The 22,829-nt window shown below is 52.8% G+C and overlaps 1 protein-coding gene across 4 annotated transcripts in view; it reads left to right on the top strand.

The window, feature by feature from the left end:
• The window catches only part of ATXN7L1 (ataxin 7 like 1), a 221,582-nt gene that overhangs the window by 64,751 nt on the left and 134,002 nt on the right, over positions 1-22,829 (top strand). For all 4 annotated transcript variants that reach the window (XM_046670759.1, XM_046670758.1, XM_046670756.1 and 1 more), the window contains exon 4: positions 17,652-17,756. In XM_046670759.1, the coding sequence (XP_046526715.1) occupies positions 17,652-17,756 (105 nt within the window). The remainder of the gene's footprint in view (positions 1-17,651; positions 17,757-22,829) is intronic.

The raw sequence follows: 22,829 nt of genomic DNA, 5'->3' as shown, positions 1-22,829 counted from the left end.
TCATTCCTCCCCCTCCGGCTCCCTTGCCCATGTGCCTGTGCGCTTGGTCCTCACCTCACTTTGGCGCCGTCCCATTCTCTGGCCGGCACATTGTGGCCCTTTATTATATCAGCGCATGCCACTGTCTGGCTCAGTCTCCATTTTAACCACGTGTGTTTTCCTAGCCACACCTCATCGTGGGCAGGAGCTTCTGTTTCTGCCGCTTCTCTGCTTCCTTGGTCCGCGGACATTTGGTGAAGGCTACTCCACAGGTCTTCATTCGTAGCTGACCTCAGAGTCCCTGCCACTTCCCCACAGTCTCCTTGTCCCCGAGCTGCCATCCTCTTTGGAAAGGCAGAAGGGCTTGGGGTGAAGCGTCAGCAGACCAGCGTTCCCATTTTGGCTCCATCACTCCCCAGCTGTGAGACTGGGAGCACGTAGCCCACCCTCTGGGAGCTTCCATTTCCTCGTCTATGAGATGGAGAGACCGTCACCCCTGCAGGTTCCTGTGAGGTTAATGAAGCCATCAGTGTACAGCCCTTAGCACAGTGCCTGGCAGGGAGGAAATACTCATAGCTGTTGGCTGCTGTGAGCGATGTCGTTTTTGATAATATTGTTTTATCAGTAGGACTTCCCCTTCAGGGTCTAGCATAGACCAGCCCCGGCTGGCACCTGACGCGTGGACCACGTGTTTGCAGAAACGTCAGCCTGGCGTGCAGGTGGCCTCACAGGTGGCCCCTGAAATTCTGCCTCTTCCTTGTAGCTGGAGTCAGACGCTCATTTCCTCTGGGATGGGGGGAGAAGGGAGCATTTCCGTTGATCTCCAACGGGAGCACCCGTCCTCTCTGAACGTGACCACAGTGTGAATGTTCCCCTGGACAGGGTGTGCTGTGCTGGCTCTTCACCTGCACACGTGAGCACCTGGACGGCCGGGCACGGGCGTCCCCCTTCACCAGGCCTCTTCAGAGAGAAGGCAGCCAGGCCACTCCTGGGCGTTCACGTCAGGGGTCCAGGGCGTGCTCTTTCCGGCTTGCGGTGGTCTCAGTGTGGCTGTCACTCGTCTTGCAGGGCTTCCCCTCAGTGAGGGAAAGGCACCCTGAGGGACCTGACAGGGCGTCAATAGGCATTTTTATAGGAAGGGACCTTTGGGCGTGTGTAGGTCAACGCTGGATTAAACAGCTCCATCGAAATCACCTGGGAAGCTTTGTCCAAAATTCAGATTCCTGGGACTCCCTGCCAGAATTTCTGATTCAGTCCGTCTGGCTGGAACTAAGGAATCTGTCCTTGAAAAGCTCCTGAGAGGGGGCCGGCCCGGTGGCGCAGTGGTTAAGTTCGCACGTTCCGCTTCTCGGCGCCCGGGGTTCGCTGTTTCGGATCCCAGGTGCGGACATGGCACTGCTTGGCAGCCATGCTGTGGTAGGCGTCCCACGTATAAACTAGAGGAAGATGGGCACGGATGTTAGCTCAGAGCCAGGCTTCCTCAGCAAAAAGAGAAGGACTGGCAGTAGTTAGCTGAGAGCTAATCTTCCTCAAAAAAAAACAAAAAACAAACAAACAAAAAAAGCTCCTGAGAGATTCTGCCGCTCAGCGAGGTGGGGAACCACAAATCTGGTCCCATTGCCTCGTTTCACCAGCAGGGGCCGGGGTGCGCTGGGGACCCAGACAGGTCTCCAGCCTTGACACGCTAGTGACAGAGGCTGGAGGCACCCAGACACTGCTCAGGCCCTGCCTTCTCACAACAGCCAGAGCTGTCCCCCCAAACCAGATGGGATCCGCATCGCTGGGATAAAGGCCACAGCAGGCACTGACTCAGAGGATGCCAGCAGCCCCTGGTCCCACGAGAGCTGAGGAGGGAGCTGGGGCAGAGAAGAGGGACTCTGGCCGTTCCGTAGAAAGGCCTGGGGCTTGAACACACGTATGCCGTCTGCCTCCACCCACGCCCGCTCCAGCTGCCCTGACCATGTAGGGGCATCTACAACCCACCATCACTGGTACTCGGAGAGTGCAGTCTGTGACCTGCCTTGGGGTCCTGTTAAGGGTCCACATCTGCATTGGCTGGATGGTGACCCGACTGGATGGATTTGATGCCCAGGGTGGAAAGTAGAGTTGGGACATGGTCTACGTTTACCAGTACAGACGCCCCCAACCCCTGAATACATTGACTACGTTTGTCTTCTGAGCTGAGCATCTGGCCCTTCTAGAAAAATGAGGCTCTCCAAAGATACCCAGCCCTGCAGTTTACGCGGAGAAGACTCTAGAACAGCAGGCGCACACGCCACGGAGCTAGGCTGTGCATCTGGATCGAAAACAGAAGACAAAGCTCCGTGAGCTCTGGGCGGCCTTGGAGGGGGAGAGCTGTGCGGACTGCTGGAGGGAGCCTCCCACCACCAGGAACCGAGGCCCCAGAGCCGCAGTCCCTTTGGGAGAGCGTCTTCCTAAAGCCGCTGCCCCCATGGCTGCAGATGGCGTCTGTGCCCCAGAGGCCAGCTGCAGGCCTGGGGACGGGAAGAGAAGGCGGCTGTGCGGCCGGGCGGTTGCTGGTAGTATTCCAGGAAGGTGGATCTTATTTTTTTTTCTGGTAAGTGAGAGGCATTTTGATGGTGCTATGAAACAGCTTCCCCAGGCATGCAGACCTTAAGTAAATAAAAGCACAAAAATAGATTTTTCAAACCGTGTCCTTCCAGAGCGTAGTAGGATTTACTGAGAAATTGGATTGAGTTCTCCCTGATGCACCTGCCTGCAGAGTGGAGGAATGCAAAGGAAAAGCTTACGCTTCCCCAGCCGTACCTGCTGAAACGGGGCTGACAGCAGGGCTTATGGCTCTTAATGGGTCACCCTTTGAAAGGCGTTGGGAGTGTCTGAACAGCAGGCTGGGGACTGGGGCTAAAGCTCAGCTGGGCCACCCCTGTCCCTGAACCCCACTCCCAGGGAGGAGAGAGAGATTTGCTGCAGAACCCCTGCCCTGTAGATTGGTTTCCTGCAGGTGGGAGGGCCACCATCCCTGCTGTGGGCAGCTCTCAGGAGAACAGCGTTGTTTTTCCAGTGGTCACGAGGCCCTTGATACCCACTTGGGTCTCAAGAATGCAATTCGTCAGATGGCCAGCCCCGAGCTGGGGTTTAGGGTGTGACCACAGCACACAAAGGGGGTTTTCTCCTGAGCCAAGCCACGAGGACTAACACACCGGAACATCGCTAGCATCTTATTTTAGGTAAGTCCTCAGAAACCAGGCTTTAACTGGCCCTAAACCATCCAAGGACCTAAATATAGTGCCCTGGGCTGTGTTCCAGACTTGGGTTCCAGCACAGAACCTTATTATGGATCACAACCCGTGGTGTGCTAGAATACCAGCTCTCGGAACAAATTTTAAGGCCTCAATCTATAGTGTTCGCCAATTTCCGAGGTGTGAATACTCCCAACGTGGTGAATTTCAGATGATGGACGTAAAGCCTCTAAATGTGGAGTTGGGAAGAGAGGTGCACGCTTGCCTTTGGTGGGCAGTTCAAGTTGGCTCCAGCTCACCACTGAACTGAGTCTCCGACTCGCACATCCAGAGAGCCTACAAGTAGAGGTTCCTAAGAGGGACACGCTGACCGCACACCAGAGGCTCCCGCAGTGGCACCCCTACGTGGACAGAACACTCTTCCCCCTTGGCCAACAGATTCTCTTAACCAGCAAGAGGTGCCGCGTCGCCAGACTAACACAGCGATGTGCCAGCAGGTGTCAAATGACCAGGTGTCTCCATGTTTGTTGCTGCCAGGATAGGACAGTGATGGGGCAATTTTAGAGGTTATCGCATCTCTTAGGGGAGCTTTTTAAAGTCATCCACCTGGACTCCACCCCAGAGAATCTCACCCCTTCGATCTGGGATGGGAGCCGGACGTCTGCATTTGGCCCCCAAATTGCAGGTCGTGTTCATGCTTTGAGAAACCCTCGTTTGCTGCTTACTCACCCTGTGGCGTCCGTGGCTGAAAGTTCAACATCTGGTGGCTTTTCGTATAGTAATTTCACCCTCAACGCTCTCTGTTTGGCTCCACTGAAACACGGCTATTTTCTTAAAGTCCTGCCATGCGAAATTTCATTCCAAATCAGAATAACAGCTCACGTTTGTTGAGAGCTTGCCAAGCGCCAGACATCGGACGTGTGCTCCCCCATCTCATCCTGACAACTCCCCGTTATTACCCTCCCCATCTTATAGAGGAGGGAACTGAGGCCCAGAGAGATTTCCCAAGGAAGTGGTGCTGGGGTTCAGGTCCAGGCCGTCTGACTTGGAACCTGCATCCGGAGCGTGATGCCAAGCCGCCTCTGTGAAACTGTCCTGCCCTGAGGCCTGGGCTTTTGACTTAGCTGGTTCCAGCGAAAGTGTGGTTCAACTTCTCGGGCATTTAAATAAGTGCTGTAAGATGCTGGCGCCAGCATAAGCGATCTCTCTTCATCCTCGCAGCAACCTCATGGGGACGGTATGGCTCCTATTTTCCAGAAGAAGAAAGGCAACCCAGAGAGGTTCTGTGGCTCACCCACTGTCACACAGCCAGCTAGCAACGTGGCAGGAACTTGTTGCTCATCCCAGTACCCCATCGTTCAGTCTCCTGGACAATGACGGCGAAAGGGCTGGTTGTCTCTGCGGGAATCCAAGAAGGCTGCCTGGAGGAGGTTGCACTAAAGCTGGCCTAAGGATGTTGGACTTCAGAGTGTGGAGGGAGGGTGAAGAAGGGGCGGTGGTGGAGGCTGAACCTGGGAGCCAGGGAAGGGCCAGATCCCCAAGCCTCGTGAAGCTCACTCAGAGTCTCGCTTTTCTCCTCGGGCACAGAACTAGCTTCATGCTTGACTTGTGCTTGAAGACTCTGATTTTTCTCCTCCAGCTGGTCGATCCTGTTTTCCATTGCATTAAAACGGCTTTCTGTAATCCTCGCTGTGGGGGATTTTCCTTCCTGGCCCTCTGTGCTCAGAGGCTGCCGGCTTTACTCACCAGCCCGTCAGAGTGGTTGCCAGGTGTGTGTGGCTGGTTGGAGGAGCCTGGAGGTGGTGAGTTCCTCAGGCGCTTCTTCTTGTTTTCTTGGAGCAAAGGTACATTTCTGTCTTCCACAAGCAGCAGTGCAATGACAGGCCCCGCTGGAGCGGCTCTGACTCCCCTGTAAGCACCCCGACCCTAGGGGAATGCCTGAGGCTATCTGTCAGCGATTCCTGCAGTCTGCTGTCCCACTGGCCTGAGCACTTTGGACAATGGATCCCGGGGACATCAGGCAGTTCTTGCCACTGCCCTCTGGCTATGCCAAGTGGACGCATCTCATGACAGAGCCAAATGGCACATTTACCTCTGAGCTCTGGCAGCGCCGTTGGGGTGATCACTGTAACCGTGAAGAGCACATGTGGGCTCAACAGCCTTGACAAATGGCCCTCTGAAAAAAAAATGTTGCAGTCGCTTTGCCGGTTATGGATAAACCACAGCCAGAGCCAGCTCTGGCCTTGCTTTGTGCTCAGAGCCACCGACACGTGCCACACGATCCAGGGGTCTCTTGCTCTAGACCTCTGAAAGGGAATCAGCTCACCCTTGCCATGGGACTCATCGCGACCGCCAGGCTCTGGCCCGTTGTTCCTGGCCACAGTCTGAGGGATCCTGAGCGTGTCCGCCTGCTTCACCCCTGAATCCGCAAGCTGAGCACTGATGGAGCCCACAGCTGCCAGGGGTGGGATGTCTGAAACAATGGGGCGCTTTCTGGAGAGGGCTTTGTCTTACCCCTCTGGTCTCCACCACATGCCCTGGAGGGCTTTAGTACAGTAACCTGATAGCTGACACCTACCACAGTCCAGTCTCATGAAGGCCTCTTTCTGTGCCTTCAAAAATGTCACATTTCCTGCATTCACGAGGCACTGCTGGAGAGCCTCCTCGTGGACTCTGCGTTCAGGGTGGTCCACAACCTGTCATCCCGGAAGTCTCCCAGACTGCCATGTTGGGACTGGGGGAGCATCTCTGTGGTAGGCGCAGCCTGGCCCCTCCAGCCCATTTCTGAATTAAAATCTCTAAGTGGTGATGGACGGCCTGGTGAGAAGTGCATCTTTCATCATTGTCCTGGTCTTAGCAGTGCTGCAGAAGCCCTCAGTATGGCATGGGTTTGACTCCACACACAGCGGGGGTACCCCAGCCCCAGCCTGTTCCTTTGCCCCGGGCTCTCTATCTTGTTTCCATCAACATAGAATGAAAGCCTCTCAGCGTGTGAATCTCAAGAAGCAAGACGGCGGACATCAAGTTCTTCAGTGCGCCTCAGAGCAGCCGTTTTTTAAGCCTAAAGTCTATGTAATGTTCAGAGAGAAGGCTGAATTCGGTTGCCTACAAGGAGAACTTCAATTCAGTCTTCTGCTTAGCCCCTGCTGCGTGATTGGAACTGTGCTAGGGGTGGGAAGACGAAGCAACGCGTGAGGCTTGGTCTGTGTTCTCCTGTAGTTTAGAACGCAGCCTTGAAAACCAACGGATATTTTTTGCTGATGTCTAGGTTTCATTTTTTCTTTTATTTTCTTCTTTTTTTAATTTTTATTTTTTTAAAGCCATTTCTCACTCTCGTCACCCAAAAATGTAGCATTTGTTGTAGCAATAAAACAGGCTGAGACTGAGTTAGGTCCACCTCAGGACCACAGTGCTCGAATAATATAATGCTTCCTGTGAAAGAGAGAGAGATGATAGAGATAGATAGAAAGATAGATAGGAAGAGGTGGAGATGATAGATAGGGAGATAGTGAAGCTGGGTACCTGAGGGTTGCTGTAGACACTCAAACAGAACACGGTTGCCTTTTGACCTTGTTATAAGTCTTGTCAATTTGCTGTTTTCTTGTGTAACTGGAGGGATGACAGGAGTCTCAAGGATTTGTGAGTTTGTTTTGCAGAAGAAAGAGAATGCCTTCAAGGAGGTTGCAATCACCAGATGGCCAGTCCCCAGCAGCCCAGGGGCTTATTGGGAGTGACTCCTTTGTTTCCCCAGAGCTCCTCTTGCCAAGCCCCTTAGCTCCATAAAACTCCTCTGCTTGTGAAGGCGGATTTGAGGGAACCCATGCTCCCACCTTCTCATTTTGGCCAATTCGAATAAACCTTTCTCCATCTCCAAGCACTGGTGTCTCAGTGTTTGGCTTGCTGTGCATCGGGCACAGGAACTTGAGATTAAGAAGTCTGTCATCAATAGGATAGATAGAGACGAGAGAGATAGAAGAGAGAGAGATTAGATAGATAGACAAGGTAGATAGATGAGACAGAGGTGGATGATAGCTAGATTAAGATAAGATAGCCAGCCCTCACTAACTCCCCTTAAGAGTAAACCACTCCAATTTTGTGCTCTATTTACCTTTTCCAGGGGTTTCCTTTGTAACACGGATGTGGCATCCTCCCCCTCCTCCCCTCTTCCTGGTCCGTTCTTCTCCTGACACACTCCCTGTGGGATCAGTCATCATAATTAAGAGCCAGAAGGAATTAGTTGGTCCATTCTCCAGTCTCAGATTGCCACAACGAGAAAGTGGGCTGTCCTATGTGAAAAGACACTGCAGGAGATGTTTCCATTGATTGCCCCTTGACCCATTTAAGTTGTTCTTAATAGCACTTTTCTGTTCAATCTGAAAATTCTCTTTGAGCATAACCTATCTTGTAAGGAAAAGGGTCATATGTGGGTCCCCAAGCTCACTGCCCTCTCCCCTGAAGATCCCTCTTAGGTAGGGAGTGGAAAGAGGGAAGGCACCACAGACTGGGCAGGAGACCCACTCTGGACCCAAGAGATGTCCCAGGACAAAGGTAGGGGGAGTCACCCCAGAATCCACCGGAAACTGGCCTCACAAAGAAAAGCTCTTAAATTTCTCTGACCAGGGAGGCTCAGGGTGGGAAAAGCTTATTTCAAACAAAGAAACAAAGCAAGGCCTACTGAAGAAGAACTGAGAAAAAATGCCCAGGGGCCCTATCAATGTTGTGAAAATAAATATTATCTCAACTATAAGCCTCAAGTTGAAAATAATGAGGGCATAAAGATTTAAGCGAACATTGAAACATTTAAAGGTCCCAAGTGGGAGGACCAGAGAGGGCGGGGAGCTGGTAATGACCTGGGACCACTCCGCATCATTCCTAGGCCCCTGTCCTTATCTGCTCTTTAAATGCCACTAGGCATGAAGGCCGGAAGAGTGGATGAGAATTTCCCCACCAGGTTGATGCTTCTTTTCTCTCTCTGATTAGTCATGGTGAACTATACAATTTTTACCTTCAGGCCCTTGATTAAATATGCTGGACCCATCCTTGTCTTCTACACAGAACTCTTCCCTAGCTGTGCCCGGGGCACGGGCCGACTTGGTGAGGGGGAAGTGGGGCTGTCCTTCCTGTCCGTGCAGCTGATCTCTAAGCCCGAGCAACACTTGCTGTAAGAATAGCTTTAGCCAGGATACCTTATCAGGACTCAGCGCCCTGCCAAAGTGGTCACATGCTCCTCGTCTGTCCTGAGGGCCAGAGGTGGGGATGTCAGGCTGGAAGCCACCAGCTGACCTGGCTGGAGTGATGGACCAGGATGCTTGTGACTGAACAGGGAGGAGCTGAGGGTCCCTGCAGTGGCATGAGAGAGTCAGGGCCAGGTTTGTATCCCCGGGAACATTCTTAGGGACAAATTGTTGGCATTGTTGCCTAGGCCAGGCAGAGGCAAAAGGGAGGCTTTGCAAAATGATTCTCTTGGCTCCCAGGGTCATCGCTGCCCAGCCAGCCAGTCAGGTCCTCTGACAGGTTGGGCTCCGAAGGCCCAGTGTGCTGGGGGCTGAGCCTGGCTGCTGTGCTGGGCCAGTGTCGGACAGGACAGAGCTGAAGCGGGAAGGGGTGGGAGACATCTAAGTCTTCCAGGCCCTGGATCACTCACTGTCTTGATGCACAGGACATCTTGCAGCCCCAGAGTGAGGAAGGAGAAGATGGGACCAGAGGGAGCATCCAGAAAACACTCCTAACGCCACCCAAACCCTGGCTCTGAGGGGGCCGTCGCTGGGGGCGGGGCAGGATCAGCAGGTTTGCCAGAGGAGGAAGGACCCAACCCTTATGAGCTTGGCCCCGTAGGGATAGGAATTAACCACTTCTGCTCCGCTGGCACGCCTGGAGCCTGCCTCCCTCTTAGGTTCCCTCACGTGTCTTTGAGGAGCTCAAAGAATGAACAAAGAGACATCGTTACTGACCTCGTAAGCTTGGATAGCAACATAGATATGAGGGCAATTTGTTATCATTTTCACAACTTCCCCCTTTGAGAGAAAAGGAAATGAAGGGGCATGGAAAGTAACTCAACTTCCTGGGAACTTCAGCCTAGTTACCTTACTAACAGTTATTACGCAGCTGCCGTGTGCCAGGCCGGTTGGCTGTGGAGACATAAACGGCAATAAATCTTGATGCCCAGCTTCAAGAGGATCCCAGTGTGGTGCGAGCGGTGTAAACCACTCTCCAGGATAGGTAGCATTGGGAGAACTGAGGGCGTGGGGAGGGAGTGGCGGGGAGGGGGAGAGAGGGAGGGAGGGAGGGGAGGAGGTGGGAGGCTGGTTCTGCCTGGGCTCTGCTTCTCCTCTGGGAAGCAAAGAAGGTTCCCCTCAAAGAAGGCTTCCCAGAGGAGGGGACGGGTGAACTGGAGAGACAGGAAGAAGACCATAGATAGTAAAGCATTCTACCTTTTACATCCTTACTTACTGTGCACCAGCCCCTTCACAAATATGTCCTTGAGTTAACTCTGGGCTGTGGTCACCTCCTGGGTCCGGCCGTGTACCATCTCTCTTCCTTCGTTGTGCTGCAGGATAGGAGTTCTGCTGGGGCTGAGTGGAAGCCGGAGAAGAAGCTGGTGAGAGGGGCCTGCCTGAGGCCTCAGGGAGCACCCCAGGGTCCCAGTACAGCCCCCCTTGCCTCAGTCCACCGTGAGGGCATGACTGCCAAGCCCTCTCCTGAGGAAGGAGGTATTAGGCTCTCTGGTGTGGCCAGGTTGGCTGGTTGGGGTTGTGGCTTGGTTGGGCTGGGGATCAGGAGGGAATGGTTCATGCAGCATAATGGGGAGCTTCTACCTGCTACGGGGCCTACCTCCTGGCTCCATCCTTGCACGAGGGTGCCTTCCGCTGGCCAGACCAACGGGAGGCATGTGGCCTTGGTAAAGCTCCTCTCCCACCCACCCTCCCTCGAGGATGCTGGAGAGCTCACCTCGCTTGCTTTTCTAGTCCTCGTGTTTCAGTTTCCGTTTCCAGATTTCGTTGTTTCCGAAGCTCTCACAGTCAGGCCCTGGGTTTGCAGAGATCTGAAAAAATGGAAAGTGACTGCATTTTTTTGCGTTTTCCTAGAGGGGAGCTCAATGTTCTGCTGGGGCAGTGGGGATATCGGGTGTGAGGTTGTTGCTTTGAAAACCCCCAGTTGTTGTGTTCCCTGAATTTAAGGAGGTTTTGGAGCTGGGGAACAAATAGAATCACACAGTCGGAGCAAAGGAGAAACGTTTCTTATATCCCCTCAAGCTTTGCATTTGACATAAGTGATTAGAATGCAGCTGAAAACTCCACCAGCAGAGAGAGGAGACAGGTTAATGAAGACTGTAGCAGGAGCGTATCAAGACTGATGGGGAAAGGCAGGCTCTTGGGATAGCCTCTCCGGGTGTGAGAGGTGCTCCTCCTGAGGTGGCCGCATTCTTGCAGGTGCCCTCTGTGTCCAGGTGGGGATGTGCTTAGGGGAAGCCGTGTGTGTCCTTGAACCGCGCTGACTGTCTTTCCCCATCGTCTCCCCCGTGTGAGTTGATGTAAGTGGAGGCCCACAGATCAAAACCAGGGCCAGCCACCAGCTCATCTGTCTCATAGTTTTTCAGGGAAGTCCAGTGGCATCTGGAGCTCTAGCCATCATCACAGCATTGTCACATCCTCAGGTCCCACTCACATCTGTGTGTCCAGTCACCCCCCCCCTACGGGCAGAGGCAGGGCTCACGGCTACCTTCCTAGAAAGGGCTTGTGTGTTGAAATTCCATAAATACAATCTCAGTTTTTTTCCATTCCAGTATTTTCTTAGCGTCAGTTAAGAAGGGGAGCATAATTTTTAAATTGTATGAAATTGTCATTCTACTAGAGTATTGTGGGGTATGCTACCTTGACGTTTTTCTAATTCCTAGAGCAGCTGGGGTGGTTTCGTAGCCCTGGAAAATACTTTTGGGGAAACCTAAGGCCATTTTCTGGGGCTTTATTTATTTTTTGCAGACACTAAAATTCAAAGTTGTCCGTTTTGCTGTCTTCCTTTGCCTGCGGTCGGAGCTGTTCCACTGCCTTAGAAGCAAGTCTGCTGCTTGCGGCTTCTCCAGGCAGCTGGGCTTTGCTCAGCGTTCCCACTTGCAGAAGGAAGGAATCAAGCCTCACTCGCTCGTTCTTAAGTTTTTCATCCTTTGAGCTCTCACCAGTTGTTGCTTCCTGATGTCAAAGTCTCAGGCTTTGGAAGGTGTCCAGGGGCGAACTCAAAAGCACACTGCCTCTGGTTTGATCCTGAATCCACAAAACCAGCTGTCTTCCCATCTTAGAAACAAGGCCTGTGCAAGTCATGAATTGGAAGTGTCACCCTGCCTTTTCCTTAACTGCAGCCATTTTCAGAAAGTGAATGCGGGATATAAACTAGAGTTTCTGCACAGGCAGGACTTTGCTTATCAAAAGTGTTCCCCTCTGAAGGCTGTTTGTCTTGAATAAGATGCTGCGCCCATTCTACCAGTTTCTTTTTCAATATTGACTTAGGAAACAGTTAAGCAGCGACACCAGGAACTCAGCGTTGTTATTTTACTTTCGTGGAAACCATTCTCTTGTCCTAAACCTTGTCTCTCCATCCATCACAGCTGGGCTCCACGCCCTCCGTCCCTCCTGTGCCATCTGGGAGAGGCGAGGAGCAGAGGGGCGGGAGGGAGGGGGCGTTCAGGCGAGGTGGCGCTGTGAGAGCCAGACGAAGGCCCTGCTGGAAGCATTAGTGCCGTCAGGAAGCAGGCCGAGGATGCCAGACGAAGTGGATGACGTGAATGCGGTTGACAATGGGCTCTGCCACCACTGAGCATTGTACCAGAGGCTGAGTCAGAGAAGTGGACTACCATTTGCTTCCAGTAGGGGTACTGAGAACAGCCTGCGTGATAAATTTGGGCGCAGCATTAGTGCAATGCTGTGAGCCTAATCTTTGAATAATCTCCATGAGTAACACTTGACGAGTAAGCATGAAGCTGACAGACACTGGAAAGACCTCCAGTAACTTCATTCTCTCCTCCCACTCCCCCTACTCTCTCCCTCCTTCTCGCCACCAGACCCTGGACAAGCTGTAGCCTTTATGCACAAGTGCTTGGGTTAATCGTACCGTAACCATAACTTTATATTGCTGTAGTTTCCTCCCGAGTTCACAAAAGCCTTTCTCCATCCCAGGGTGGCAGATGATGAAGATAATTTTCTTCATTTTTACAACTAGGGAAATTGACCCAGGGAAGGGTGATGCCAGAGTGGGTGCTAGTCAGCCGTGTGCTGGTAAAACTTTTAACAACCAAACTCTCCGCCTTGGTTTGTAGTGGATGCTGGATCCCCCCCACGGCTGATTCAAGCCACGAACGTGCCTCACTGAGTGCTGGGTCAGGAAGGGACACTGTCAGCTCTGGTGAGCTGGTCCGGCAGGCTCCAGCGTATAGCTGGCACTCGGGATGTGGTTCAAGGCTTCTGACTCCCAGGTGACCACCGAGGCCCAGCTCAGACCTCCATAAATCCCCAGTCAGCTCTGCCCCTGACTCACTGGATTGCCTTGAAGACTGTTTTTCAAACTTTGATTTGTGACCCATTGAAGGGTCCTGAAATTAATTTAGAACAGACGTAGAACAGAATAGTAGAGAATATATCAGAGTGTAACATACACGTTCCAAGGATAGATGATAGAGGGTTAGATGGATGGGTGAATGGATGGATGGATATGTGGATAGTAGATTGGGGTCAAAAACAGAAAAATACTGGCCTAGAAGCAAGTATACCTCTATTTCCCCCAAGGGAGCTTGCTCCCTCCGTGCCTATGGCCAGGCCAGGAGGATGACTAAGGTTGCCTCTGTGATAATGCCATGGTGGTGCTGGCACCCTATAGTTGATCCATTTGCAGGGGCAAAATGGGCCAAAAAGACAGTTTTGGCTTTGTCTGTTTGGGAGGTGGTTGACCACTGTGTTTGAAACTGGGCAAAGTCTCATCATCTTTGTGCACGTTTTCTCAGGAACCAACCACAGCCTAGAGAGAGAGGCCTCCCGGTGGCTCTCAGCCCTCATCTGTCCACACACATGTGCCAGTGTGCACATGCACACACAGGAAATTGTGCAGGTCAGAGGGACCCCCAGGCTTCCCGGGATGGTCGTGGGGGAGAGTCAAAGAATGTGTTTCCTGGAGCAAGGACTCTCCCACTGGAGAGAGAAGTAGTTTGTTTTGAAAAATAAGGGAGATGACCTTGCTTCAAGCTTTCTCCACACTCCCTCCCAAATGCCTGGTGGAAGAAAATACAAGGCCAGGCAGCTTTTGTGAGCCTTCACAGCAACCCCATGAGGCAGGAACTGCTGGCCCCACTTCATAGATGAGGAACCTGATGCCCAGAAAGTTTGGGCCTTCCCTGAGTTCGCACAGCAATGAGCACTGTGCTCGAAACTCCTCCTCTGACCCCAGACCTGTGCTCAGACGAGCAGCTCCCATGGACCCTTGCGACAGCCCTTAGTCATCCGGGCAACCCTTCCAAACTGGTTTCTTCATCTGCAAAATGGGATCTTGCTCTGTTATGAAAGAAGCAGCCTTTGGCTACGGAGGGAACATTGGCTTTAAAGGCAGTGTCCTGGAATCTCATCCAGCTTTACCAGGCACTGTCGTGGAATCTCAAGCAAATTACTTTACCTTGGTTTTGTTGCCTGGAAAGTGAAGATGATGGCAACTCCGTAGGTTAATCATGAGGATTAACTAAGATGATGATGGAACAAAGTCCAGAAGGATATGTATTCAGACGTCAACAGTGGTCATCACTACAAGGCATTGTTACAAGCGGTTTCACTTTTCCCTTTTTTCCCATCCTTATTGGGTGGTGCACTGCTAAATGATTAACAACTGGGCTCTCCAAAAGAAAAGACCTGATTTGTAGCGCTTGCCCATTTCCGTGGTATAAACACTCCCGGGATGTCTGATTTCAAGCTACCCCCGTGCGATCTCTGCACAGGGAGCTGGGAAGACACACGCACAGGTGGCTCTTGCACGCTGCTACAAGCCCGCTTCAACACGCCCCTGTTTTTGCTGGTAACTGCACACTGAATGTTTTAGTTGGGTGGCAAATTGAGAGAAAGAGAATTAATTCACAGACTACCTGGCATTGTGCCCCACGGAATAGTTTTCAATTCTCCCCATCTTTCCTCCCTCCTCCCTGAGCAGACCGTGCACTGACCGTGGTCGCCCGACCACGTGTCGTGCTGGTCTTGCGAGAGTCCAGGCGCCCTTAGCTTGCTCCCCATCTGCCGGCTCTCAGAACCTGGGCAGCCTGTGGAGGAGATTCCAAGGTCAGACCACCGAGGAATGATCAAGCAGGCAAGCTGGTCCTCTCACTTTCTGCAGGAGACACGCACAGCGGCCACGTGCAAGGTTGTAGCCGCACTGGAGGAAACCAAGACAAGGACAGTGGGGTGAAGGGCCTGGACCGGAACACCCCCCAGGTGGCCAGTCTCTGGCTAGCCTAACCCTTGCCTTCAACTCTCGACTTAAGAGGTGGGGCTGGGGGCGAGGCAGGCTCTTACAGATTCCTGAAGGAATGCGGAAGAAGTGGGACATCCAGCCGAGTCCTGACAGGCCTCTGACAGGTCATCAGTCTGGCACAACGCAGCTGCAGAGCCACATGGCCCACACTCTGCTGTCCCAGCTCCCGGCAAACGGTGCAGTTTCTGGCACAGAGTAGGTGCTCAAGAAATTTTAGTTGCTGCTTGTTTTTTTCAATTTTTTTTTTTTGATTAATGAATTGCTTTCCTTCCTTTATAGCTTGATCTGTTGCAGAAAGGATGTGAGGCAGCTCCATAAACGCTCGTGGAATAAATAAATGTCTTAGCCCTCGCCGGCTTCTAGTTTCACATGTTCCTAGATAGAAAAATGTGACTAAATCTAAACGGGAGGCGAAGTGTTCGCGAAGGTGCCAGTGACTTCTTTTTAATTTCTTCTGGGTTTTCTGTATTTTTCAGATGTATCTTTAAAGAACCTGGGTCACTTTTGTTATTGAAAATAAGGATATATGTTATAAAAGTAAATAAAAAATAGAACAGGAGTGGTGTGAGCAGTTGAGGACTGAGACGCTGCTCAAGGGTCTGGAACTCGGTGGGTGGGCCCAGCCTGGGCCTCCTGACTGGTCAAGACTCTTGTCACAGCCCCCTCTCCCCACCCCCACCCCCCCCCCCCCCCCCCCACCCACCAGGTGCTGACTAATAATGCTCCCCTCCGGTGACAAGGCTTAGTCAGAAGTGGAAATAGAGGCGAGTCCTAGAGAGGGGAAATAACAGGCCACACCCGGGGCCACCGACACATAAAAAATGCACTGGGCCTGTGTGCCCGCCCTGTCCCGTCACCCACTGTGGGGACAGCAACAGCAGGGTCCTCAGGCCCCGGGCACGTGAGCCCGTGGGGGAGAAGTGGACCCACCCTTCCATCACAGGCCTCCTCCAGGGGGTCTCTGCTGCTGGCCGGCTGGCAGCAGGCATGCCCTGAGGGGAGGGCACAGAGCCTTTGCTGGGGTATAGATGAGCCGTTCTCACAGCAAGAGGAACTGTGCTCTTCCCTGTGGCCCCGCCCTGCAGCTGGGGAAGCGTCCTGGGTTTGCTGGGTTTCATTAAGGACACAGGCTGACTCTAGAAAATGAGGGTGAAGGGGATGGGGAGAGGAAGTTGAGGAGGTGTCGACAGAAAGCATTTTCCTGCATATTGTGTCTCTTGGTTCCTCCATCACCCCATCAGTGGTCATGAGCACCCAGCTCTCAGAGCCCAGGGGACTCTAGAGCTCAGAAGAGGCGGCCGAGGTGCCCCCCGGGACCTGCCTCCATCCTCTGGTGCACAAGGAGCTGTGACCACGGGGTCCTCAGCACTGCCCTTTTTTTTTTCCTCCAGCAGCTCTTAGAGATGTAATTCACGTATCACACAAGTCACCCACACAATTCACAGTTCAGCGGTTTGTAGTGTATTCACAGCGTTGTGCAACCATCGCCACTCTCAATCTTGGAACGTTTTTATTACCCCAAAAAGAAACCCTGCACCTTTTAGCAGTCACCCCCCAGTTCCCTCCAGCCCCACAGCCCAAGGCCAGCACTCATCTACTTTCTGCCTCTGTAGCTTTGCCTGTTCTGGGACTTTCATGCAAATGGATTCAGACACGGTGTGGGCTTTTGTGTCTGGCTCCTCCGCTTAGCATCATGTTTTCAAGGTTCACCCATGTTGTGGCGGGTATCGACACTTCATTCCTTTTCGTGGCTAAATAGTGTTCCATTGCCTGGTTGTACCACATTTTGTTTATCCATTCAGTGGTTAATGGATATCTGGGTTGTTTCCACTTTGGGGCTATTGTGAATACTAATGCTATGAACATGTGTGTACAACGTTTTGGGTAGACATACACGTTCATATCTCTTAGCTATGGGCCACGTAACTGGTCTTTCAACAGCGTATATCTGATCATGTCACTTCCTTGCTTAAAAACCTTCAGTAGCTTCCCAATGTTCTTAACATCAGGGTCACAATGCTTACCTCAGGCCACAAGGCTTTTGTCTTCTGGGCTTTCCCCTTGTTCTTCTGTTCCAGTCAGAGGCTCCTCCCACATACAGAAGCTCCTTCCTTGACTGACCTGGAACTTTCCTCTCCCTCCCCTGGCTCTCTGTTTATCTAACCCCAACTCATCCTGAGGTCTCAGCTGAAATGCCCCCTCCACAGGGCAGCCACTTCAATACCTCAGACAGGTGAGGTCCACACACTCTCAGGGGACCCTCCATCTCCTCCTCAGTGCGTACCACAGTGACAACGAATGACGACTTGTATGGTTACCTGCTTGGCGTTTCTTTCTTCTGCCCCGCTGAGTTCCAGGAGAGCAGGGCCCTGGTTCTCATCCAGCAGTTACCTCGGCACAGGTCCTGGCACCCCTGGGCACTTGGTAACTGTTTGCCAAGTGAAGAATGGATCAGGCTGGCAGCAGATGAGCCACTTGTCTGCACACTTCCTTGACCTGGCATGTCCCTCTGGTGTTGGGGAAACCCAGGCAGACGCCTCCTCTCTCCCCAGGCCTCCTCGCCCCTCAGTCACCTGGGCGACCTCAGCTTAAGTGGAAATGGGTTTGGGAGAGTTCCCGCCATCGTAAAATAGCTAGAACCTCACTGGGTCGCAGCTCACACTGGGGCTGCCTCTCAGGACGGGCAGTCCCCATGGCACGAGACCCAGGGCAGCCCCCAGCCCCACTGCCTGCACCCACAGCCGGAGCAGCCCGTCTGCAGGGTGGGCTGAGGAGGGAGTCCCCGAGGCAGTCTCATCTCTGGGTGCTGGGGAGCTGCGTGCGTTAGGACAAACCACGTTCCCTCCAGGAAAGATGATTACCTTCCCACCTGTGCTCGAGGAAATTCCAAGAAGAGACGGCACCCCTTCTGAGACCTGCTTGCTTTTTCAAAGACACCTGTTTTCGTTTCCCCCGCAGATATGCACTTGTTTGGCCATTACCCGGCGCACGACGACTTCTATCTCGTGGTGTGCAGTGCCTGTCACCAGGTCGTCAAGCCGCAGGTGTTCCAGTCGCACTGCGGTAAGTGGACTCCTGCACATGTTTGCGGCCGCCACTCCGGGGACGGCCACCTCCCCCTTAGCTCCCGGGCGGGGCTGGCCCTGTGTGTGTCTTAGCCTGAGGCTGTGGGTGAATTCTTCCTGGGGCTCTGCCTCTGCTCCCCGGGGAACTCTGTAGGAGCTGGAGTGCTTCTGCCAAATGCTCGGTCCTGTCAGAATAGACGAGAGAAAACCTACGACTTGGTTAGATGGATGGAACTAGAGTGAAACCATTGCCCAACCTTTTGGTGGCCTCCACAGGTGACAAAGGGGAGGGAGAGCGATGGCCTGAGGATTCGCTCCCGCAGCCTGGCATTCGTCCCCCTGAAAGAGAGGGCCAGACGAGGTCTCCCTGGATTTACACAGAGGAGGGGCAGGGACCGAGGGCAGCCCAGCGTGGAGTCAGCAAGGTGCTGCCTCCAGCAAATGCCTGTAGTCAAGCCTTGGCTTCAGCTTCTCTTTTTCCAGGAATCATCCTCATTAATAAAGGCCAGATGTGTTTGGGAACTCGCTTTCCCTCTGTATCTGGACTTCCTTGGTGCAGTAAATTCCCTTTTGCTGCTCAACAGCAGATCCTGGGCTCCCCTTCAATGTAGACGCCATGGACATAGAACAGATAGAGGCCACGTGGCCGCTCCCTCGGGCACGAATAAGCAGCTGCTGACCTCCCACAGGCAGTGACTTAACCTCTCTGGATGGAAGTCTCCTTATCTTGAAATGGGGTCTTGGACCAGACGATCTCCAAAGCTGTAATAAGCCATGAGCTCTAGAACAGCATTTCCCAATCTTTCTATTTAAGCCATCCTCCCTTTGGATGAACAGAGAATCCGAATGCCCTTCGTTCTGTTAAATTTCAAAGCACATTAAATATTGTGCCTAGAAAAAATCAAAGCAATTATAATACCGAATAGGCTTTTACACGTTTACACGTTTCCTCTTTCTCACGCTCAGCATTGCTGATCCCCCCACCCCTTCAGTTATCACTATTCTGTAAGAACTAAGCATAAAGTAAAGGGAGTTGAGCTGATCTAGGCTCTTGGTTAGATGTATTTGGGACTGTAGAGTAGTTTGTGTGTATCCTAACATCATTTGTGACCATGTAGATGTGTATATGATATGAACTGTGTCTGTGTACAGACTGTAGGGGTGTTTTGTGTCTATAATCAGTAGGAAGAGAATTCAGGCTTCAGGGGCACTTCCGTGACTTTCTCACCCGCACCGGCAGAGCGGCCCCTAGAAAGTGCTAGACAAAGGGCTCTGTGCAGGGGCCAGCCCCCTGCCCCTCCCTGCAGCCAGCTCTGTGACCTTGGGCTGCTCGCTCACTGTCTCCAGACTTTGGTCTCCTCATCTCTTCCACGAGGAGTGACTGCTGTGAGCGCTTCTGGCTGTAGCATTTTTGTTTCCGGCAGAGGGAGAGGAAAGGAGCGGGGCGTGTTCTGGCGCGAGCTGACCTTCCTGCTCAGCGCTCTGCAGCAAATGACCCTCCCTTCCGCCGGGAAGAGAGAAAAGGTCAGACCTCTCCAGAGGGAACTGTCGGGCGGTGAGGGTGCGACCAGCTGAGATGACAGGTGGGGGCATCAAAAACAGAGCAGTGCCGAGAAGATCCCACACAGCTAGTCGGTCAGTGAACAGCCGTGGGAGCTCCATGGTCGGTTGCTTCTGTCTTATGAAGATGGGGGGGCTCAGTCCCCCAGAATGGGATCGTCACTCATTCATTCCCAGGGATGTGCTGCTGCTCTGGGCACTGGGGTAGAGCAGCGAACGAGACAGAGGAAAATCCCCTAAGCCATCCAAACCTTTCCTGGGAACTTAATTCACTGGCAGAGTCTTTGATGGAAGGAACCTGAAAGGGACCCCGGGCCCCAGAGTGCCCTGCAGAATCCTGCCCCACGCAGGGTCCCATCTGGCCAGCCAAGGGCTTGGCTCTGCTGGCACCGGTGCCTCCTTCTGTCCTAGGCCTTTTGCTGCAAGAGCCGAGTGGCGCTTAGGGACAGAGCTGAGGGTTTTGTGGCCACCTGCTCTGGGCAATGGCAGTAAATTACTTTGGGGGTTTGGGGTTACTGACCTCAAAGCCCAGACTCTGTTGAGCATCTTGCTGAACCAGCTGACAAGCAGGGATGCGGACGCGGCCATGACTCAGCAGACGGAGGCACCAGAACCTCACTCATCTTTTGGTGTGTGTCTCATCGATTCACGGCCCATGTTTCCCGAGGCCGGGAGAATGCAGGCAGAGCTGGAAGCACACTGACTCCTCGGGGACAGCAGATCCATGATGTCTCTCTTCCTGCCCTGTTCCCTCCTAGGACTGGCCTTTCTGTTTTCAGCAAGTCAGTAAGAGCACTGTGCGCTGAGTGCCAGGCCCCGTGCTGCATGCTCTCCCTGCCTTTGAGCACGCGACCTTCTCCACAGCCCTGGGAAGTCAGTGCCAATAGGATGCTCGTTTTGAACTTGAGCAAGCTGAGGCTCAGGGGTGCCTCGCCCAACGTCTCCAGGCGAGGCAGGGGAGAGACTGATTCTGAATGCAGGCAGTGTCACTCCAGACTCCAGACGGGGAGGTGATGCTGCTTGCTGACATCGCCCTCGTCCCTTGCTGCCTCTGATGGATTGCTCGCCCTCCCTGGCCTGCCCCCCACTCCAAGACCTGACCCGTCCACTTCCCAGGTGGCAGATGGTCGTGTGCATGGGCTTCACACTCGATTTGGTTAGCAGCAGAGCTTTTTTTCTGGAATCTTATGTAGAACCCCAATCTATAACTATATATGCAAAGCAGAGCCTCTGAGGTTGAACTTGGGGCGGGGGCTTGAGCCTGGAGCGCCCCTGACCTCCCAGCCCGCAGGGGCTCCGTAGCAGCGTGTGAAGTTTGTCATAGTGGAGAGAACATGGGCTTTGGAGGCAGACAAGGCAATTCAGATGACCGCCCCGTTAACTGCGTGACCTTGGGTGGGGGACCTCCCGTCTCCCCACCTTGTCTGTAAAATGAGTACTCTGCCTGCCTCTTGGGGTCGCTGGTGCAAAATGCCTGGCAGGAGACCCCTTCCTGCAGACAGGCCCAGAGCATGGGTTCATTTCGTCCCCGCTTCTCCCCACAGCATCTTTCCCTATTGCCCCCAGCTGGACACACTTCATCCCCTCTTACTGTCCAAAGAACTCGGTGGAGCAGTGACAGGGACACTGTCCGGGGACCAGCACTCCTGGGGCCGAATCCCAGCTTGGCCTGTGCCCAGCCTGAGACGCTGGACTTGTCACCTTTTAAATGACAGGGGCCTGGGCTATGTGTTCTCTTGGAAACTGGCTCATTGTCAGCGCCTGTGGTTCGGCTCCTGGATTTGGAGCATCATGGCCTATACAGAGACATGGGTGTGTGACAGATTTGAGATCTCAGTGTCCTGGTTAAGTAAAACTGAAAAACGTATGTGTGTGTGTATTGAGGCAGTTGGTTCTGGTGACTTTGGAGGCTGGTGGTAATGTGAAAAGTTGAAAGCCATAGTGGAAAAATCATGAATTTTGAAGTCAAAGAGACCCAGGCTACAATCTTGACTAACGTTGCTAGCTGTGTGACCTTGGGCTAATGACATGACCTTTCTGAGTCTCATTTTCCTCTAAAATGAAGGTGATGCTTCCTGCCTTGCAGAGTGACTGTGCCGAACAGAGAGAAAGTAGTTTCCTGGCACACGGCGAGGAAATAAAGAAAGCGTAGCTATTACTGTCAATAAAGTGTGGCCATTTTTTATTAAGTTGAATGTTTCTTATGAAAAATGGGAAAACCAATTCAGTCAAGTGCTTCCTGTCTTCGTTGCTTGCCCCGTCTCGGGGGATGTGCATGCTGAGGTCAGCCTGCAGGCCGGCCTGTGATTCATCTCGCCTTCCCACACTCTCAGAGGCAGGAGTTGTCGGCCTGGAGATGATTACGTTGCCAGGAGTCCTGAGGCTCTAGCTTCATAAATACGGTTTCCATTCACAGTAGGCCCCAACGTCGGCTCCTTTGCAGGTGCCACGAAGCTCCCAGGATCTCTCTGGGGTCCCTGCCAGGGTCCATCAGCCTTGGCCGCCTGGCCGAAGAGGGGTCATGTGAAGTCCCCGTCCCAGGACTGGCCACGTTCCTGTTGCTCCTGACTTTGTGCACCAAGCTGGTAAAAAGCAGACATGGCCACTGCTCAGGAGACCCTCTGCTTGTCTGGGAGTGCAGGCTCTCTGGGAGCCACCTTCTGTGCCGCCCTACCCATGCTGGCTCCCTTGGTCTGTTTCATAAGTCTGTGCAAGGGCCATTTAGATGCTTTTTTTTTTGCTGAGGAAGATTTGCTCTGAGCTAACATCTGTTGCCAATCTTCTTTTTTTTCCTGAGGAGGATTAGCCCTGAGCTAACATCCATGCCAATCTTTCTCTATTTTGTATGTGGGATGCCACCACAGCATGGCTGATGAGTGGTGTAGGTCTACCCCCAGGACCCGAACCTGCGAGCCTGGGCCACCAAAGCAGAGCATGCAAATTCAACCACAACACCACGTGGCAGGCCCCCCCCAACCCCCGTTAGATGCTTTTTAAACCTCGAGCCAGGAGATGTGGCATCTTGAGGGATTGGTTTGTTCCCAAAGTTCCTTAGTGAGCTGATGAGGTTATTTAGGAATATTCGCAGAAAGGGAGAAACAGAAACCAAAAGCGTCACCGTGGGGGGCCTGATCCTGCTCAGCAGGCTTCCCGGTCCCTCACAGCCATCTGGTCCGCTTAGCTGTGGCTTGATGCGCTGACATGATGTGAGGGGTTGGGAATAAGCTCTCTGGGGTCAGTCTGCTTTGATTCAAGTTCCAGCTCTACCACTTATTAGCTGTGTGGCCTTGGGCAGGTTACTTTGTCTCTCTGTGCTTCATTTTCCTTATTCTTAAAATGGGGATAGTATTTATCTAAGGTGGTTATGATGATTAGAGGAACTCGCATATGGAAAGTGCTTAGTAAAGTAGTGGAACAAAGTTTGCTTAAAAAAATATTTAAGCTATCATTGACCAAGCAATAAGCTACAGAGATTTATAGTGAGATCTTGTCCAAAGTGTTTTCACTTACG

The sequence above is a fragment of the Equus quagga genome, chromosome 8 (assembly GCF_021613505.1).
Source record: "Equus quagga isolate Etosha38 chromosome 8, UCLA_HA_Equagga_1.0, whole genome shotgun sequence".
Taxonomy (NCBI): Eukaryota; Metazoa; Chordata; class Mammalia; order Perissodactyla; family Equidae; genus Equus; species Equus quagga.
Note: the sequence above shows the minus strand (reverse complement) of the source record. Positions and strands in the feature narration are given on the sequence as shown.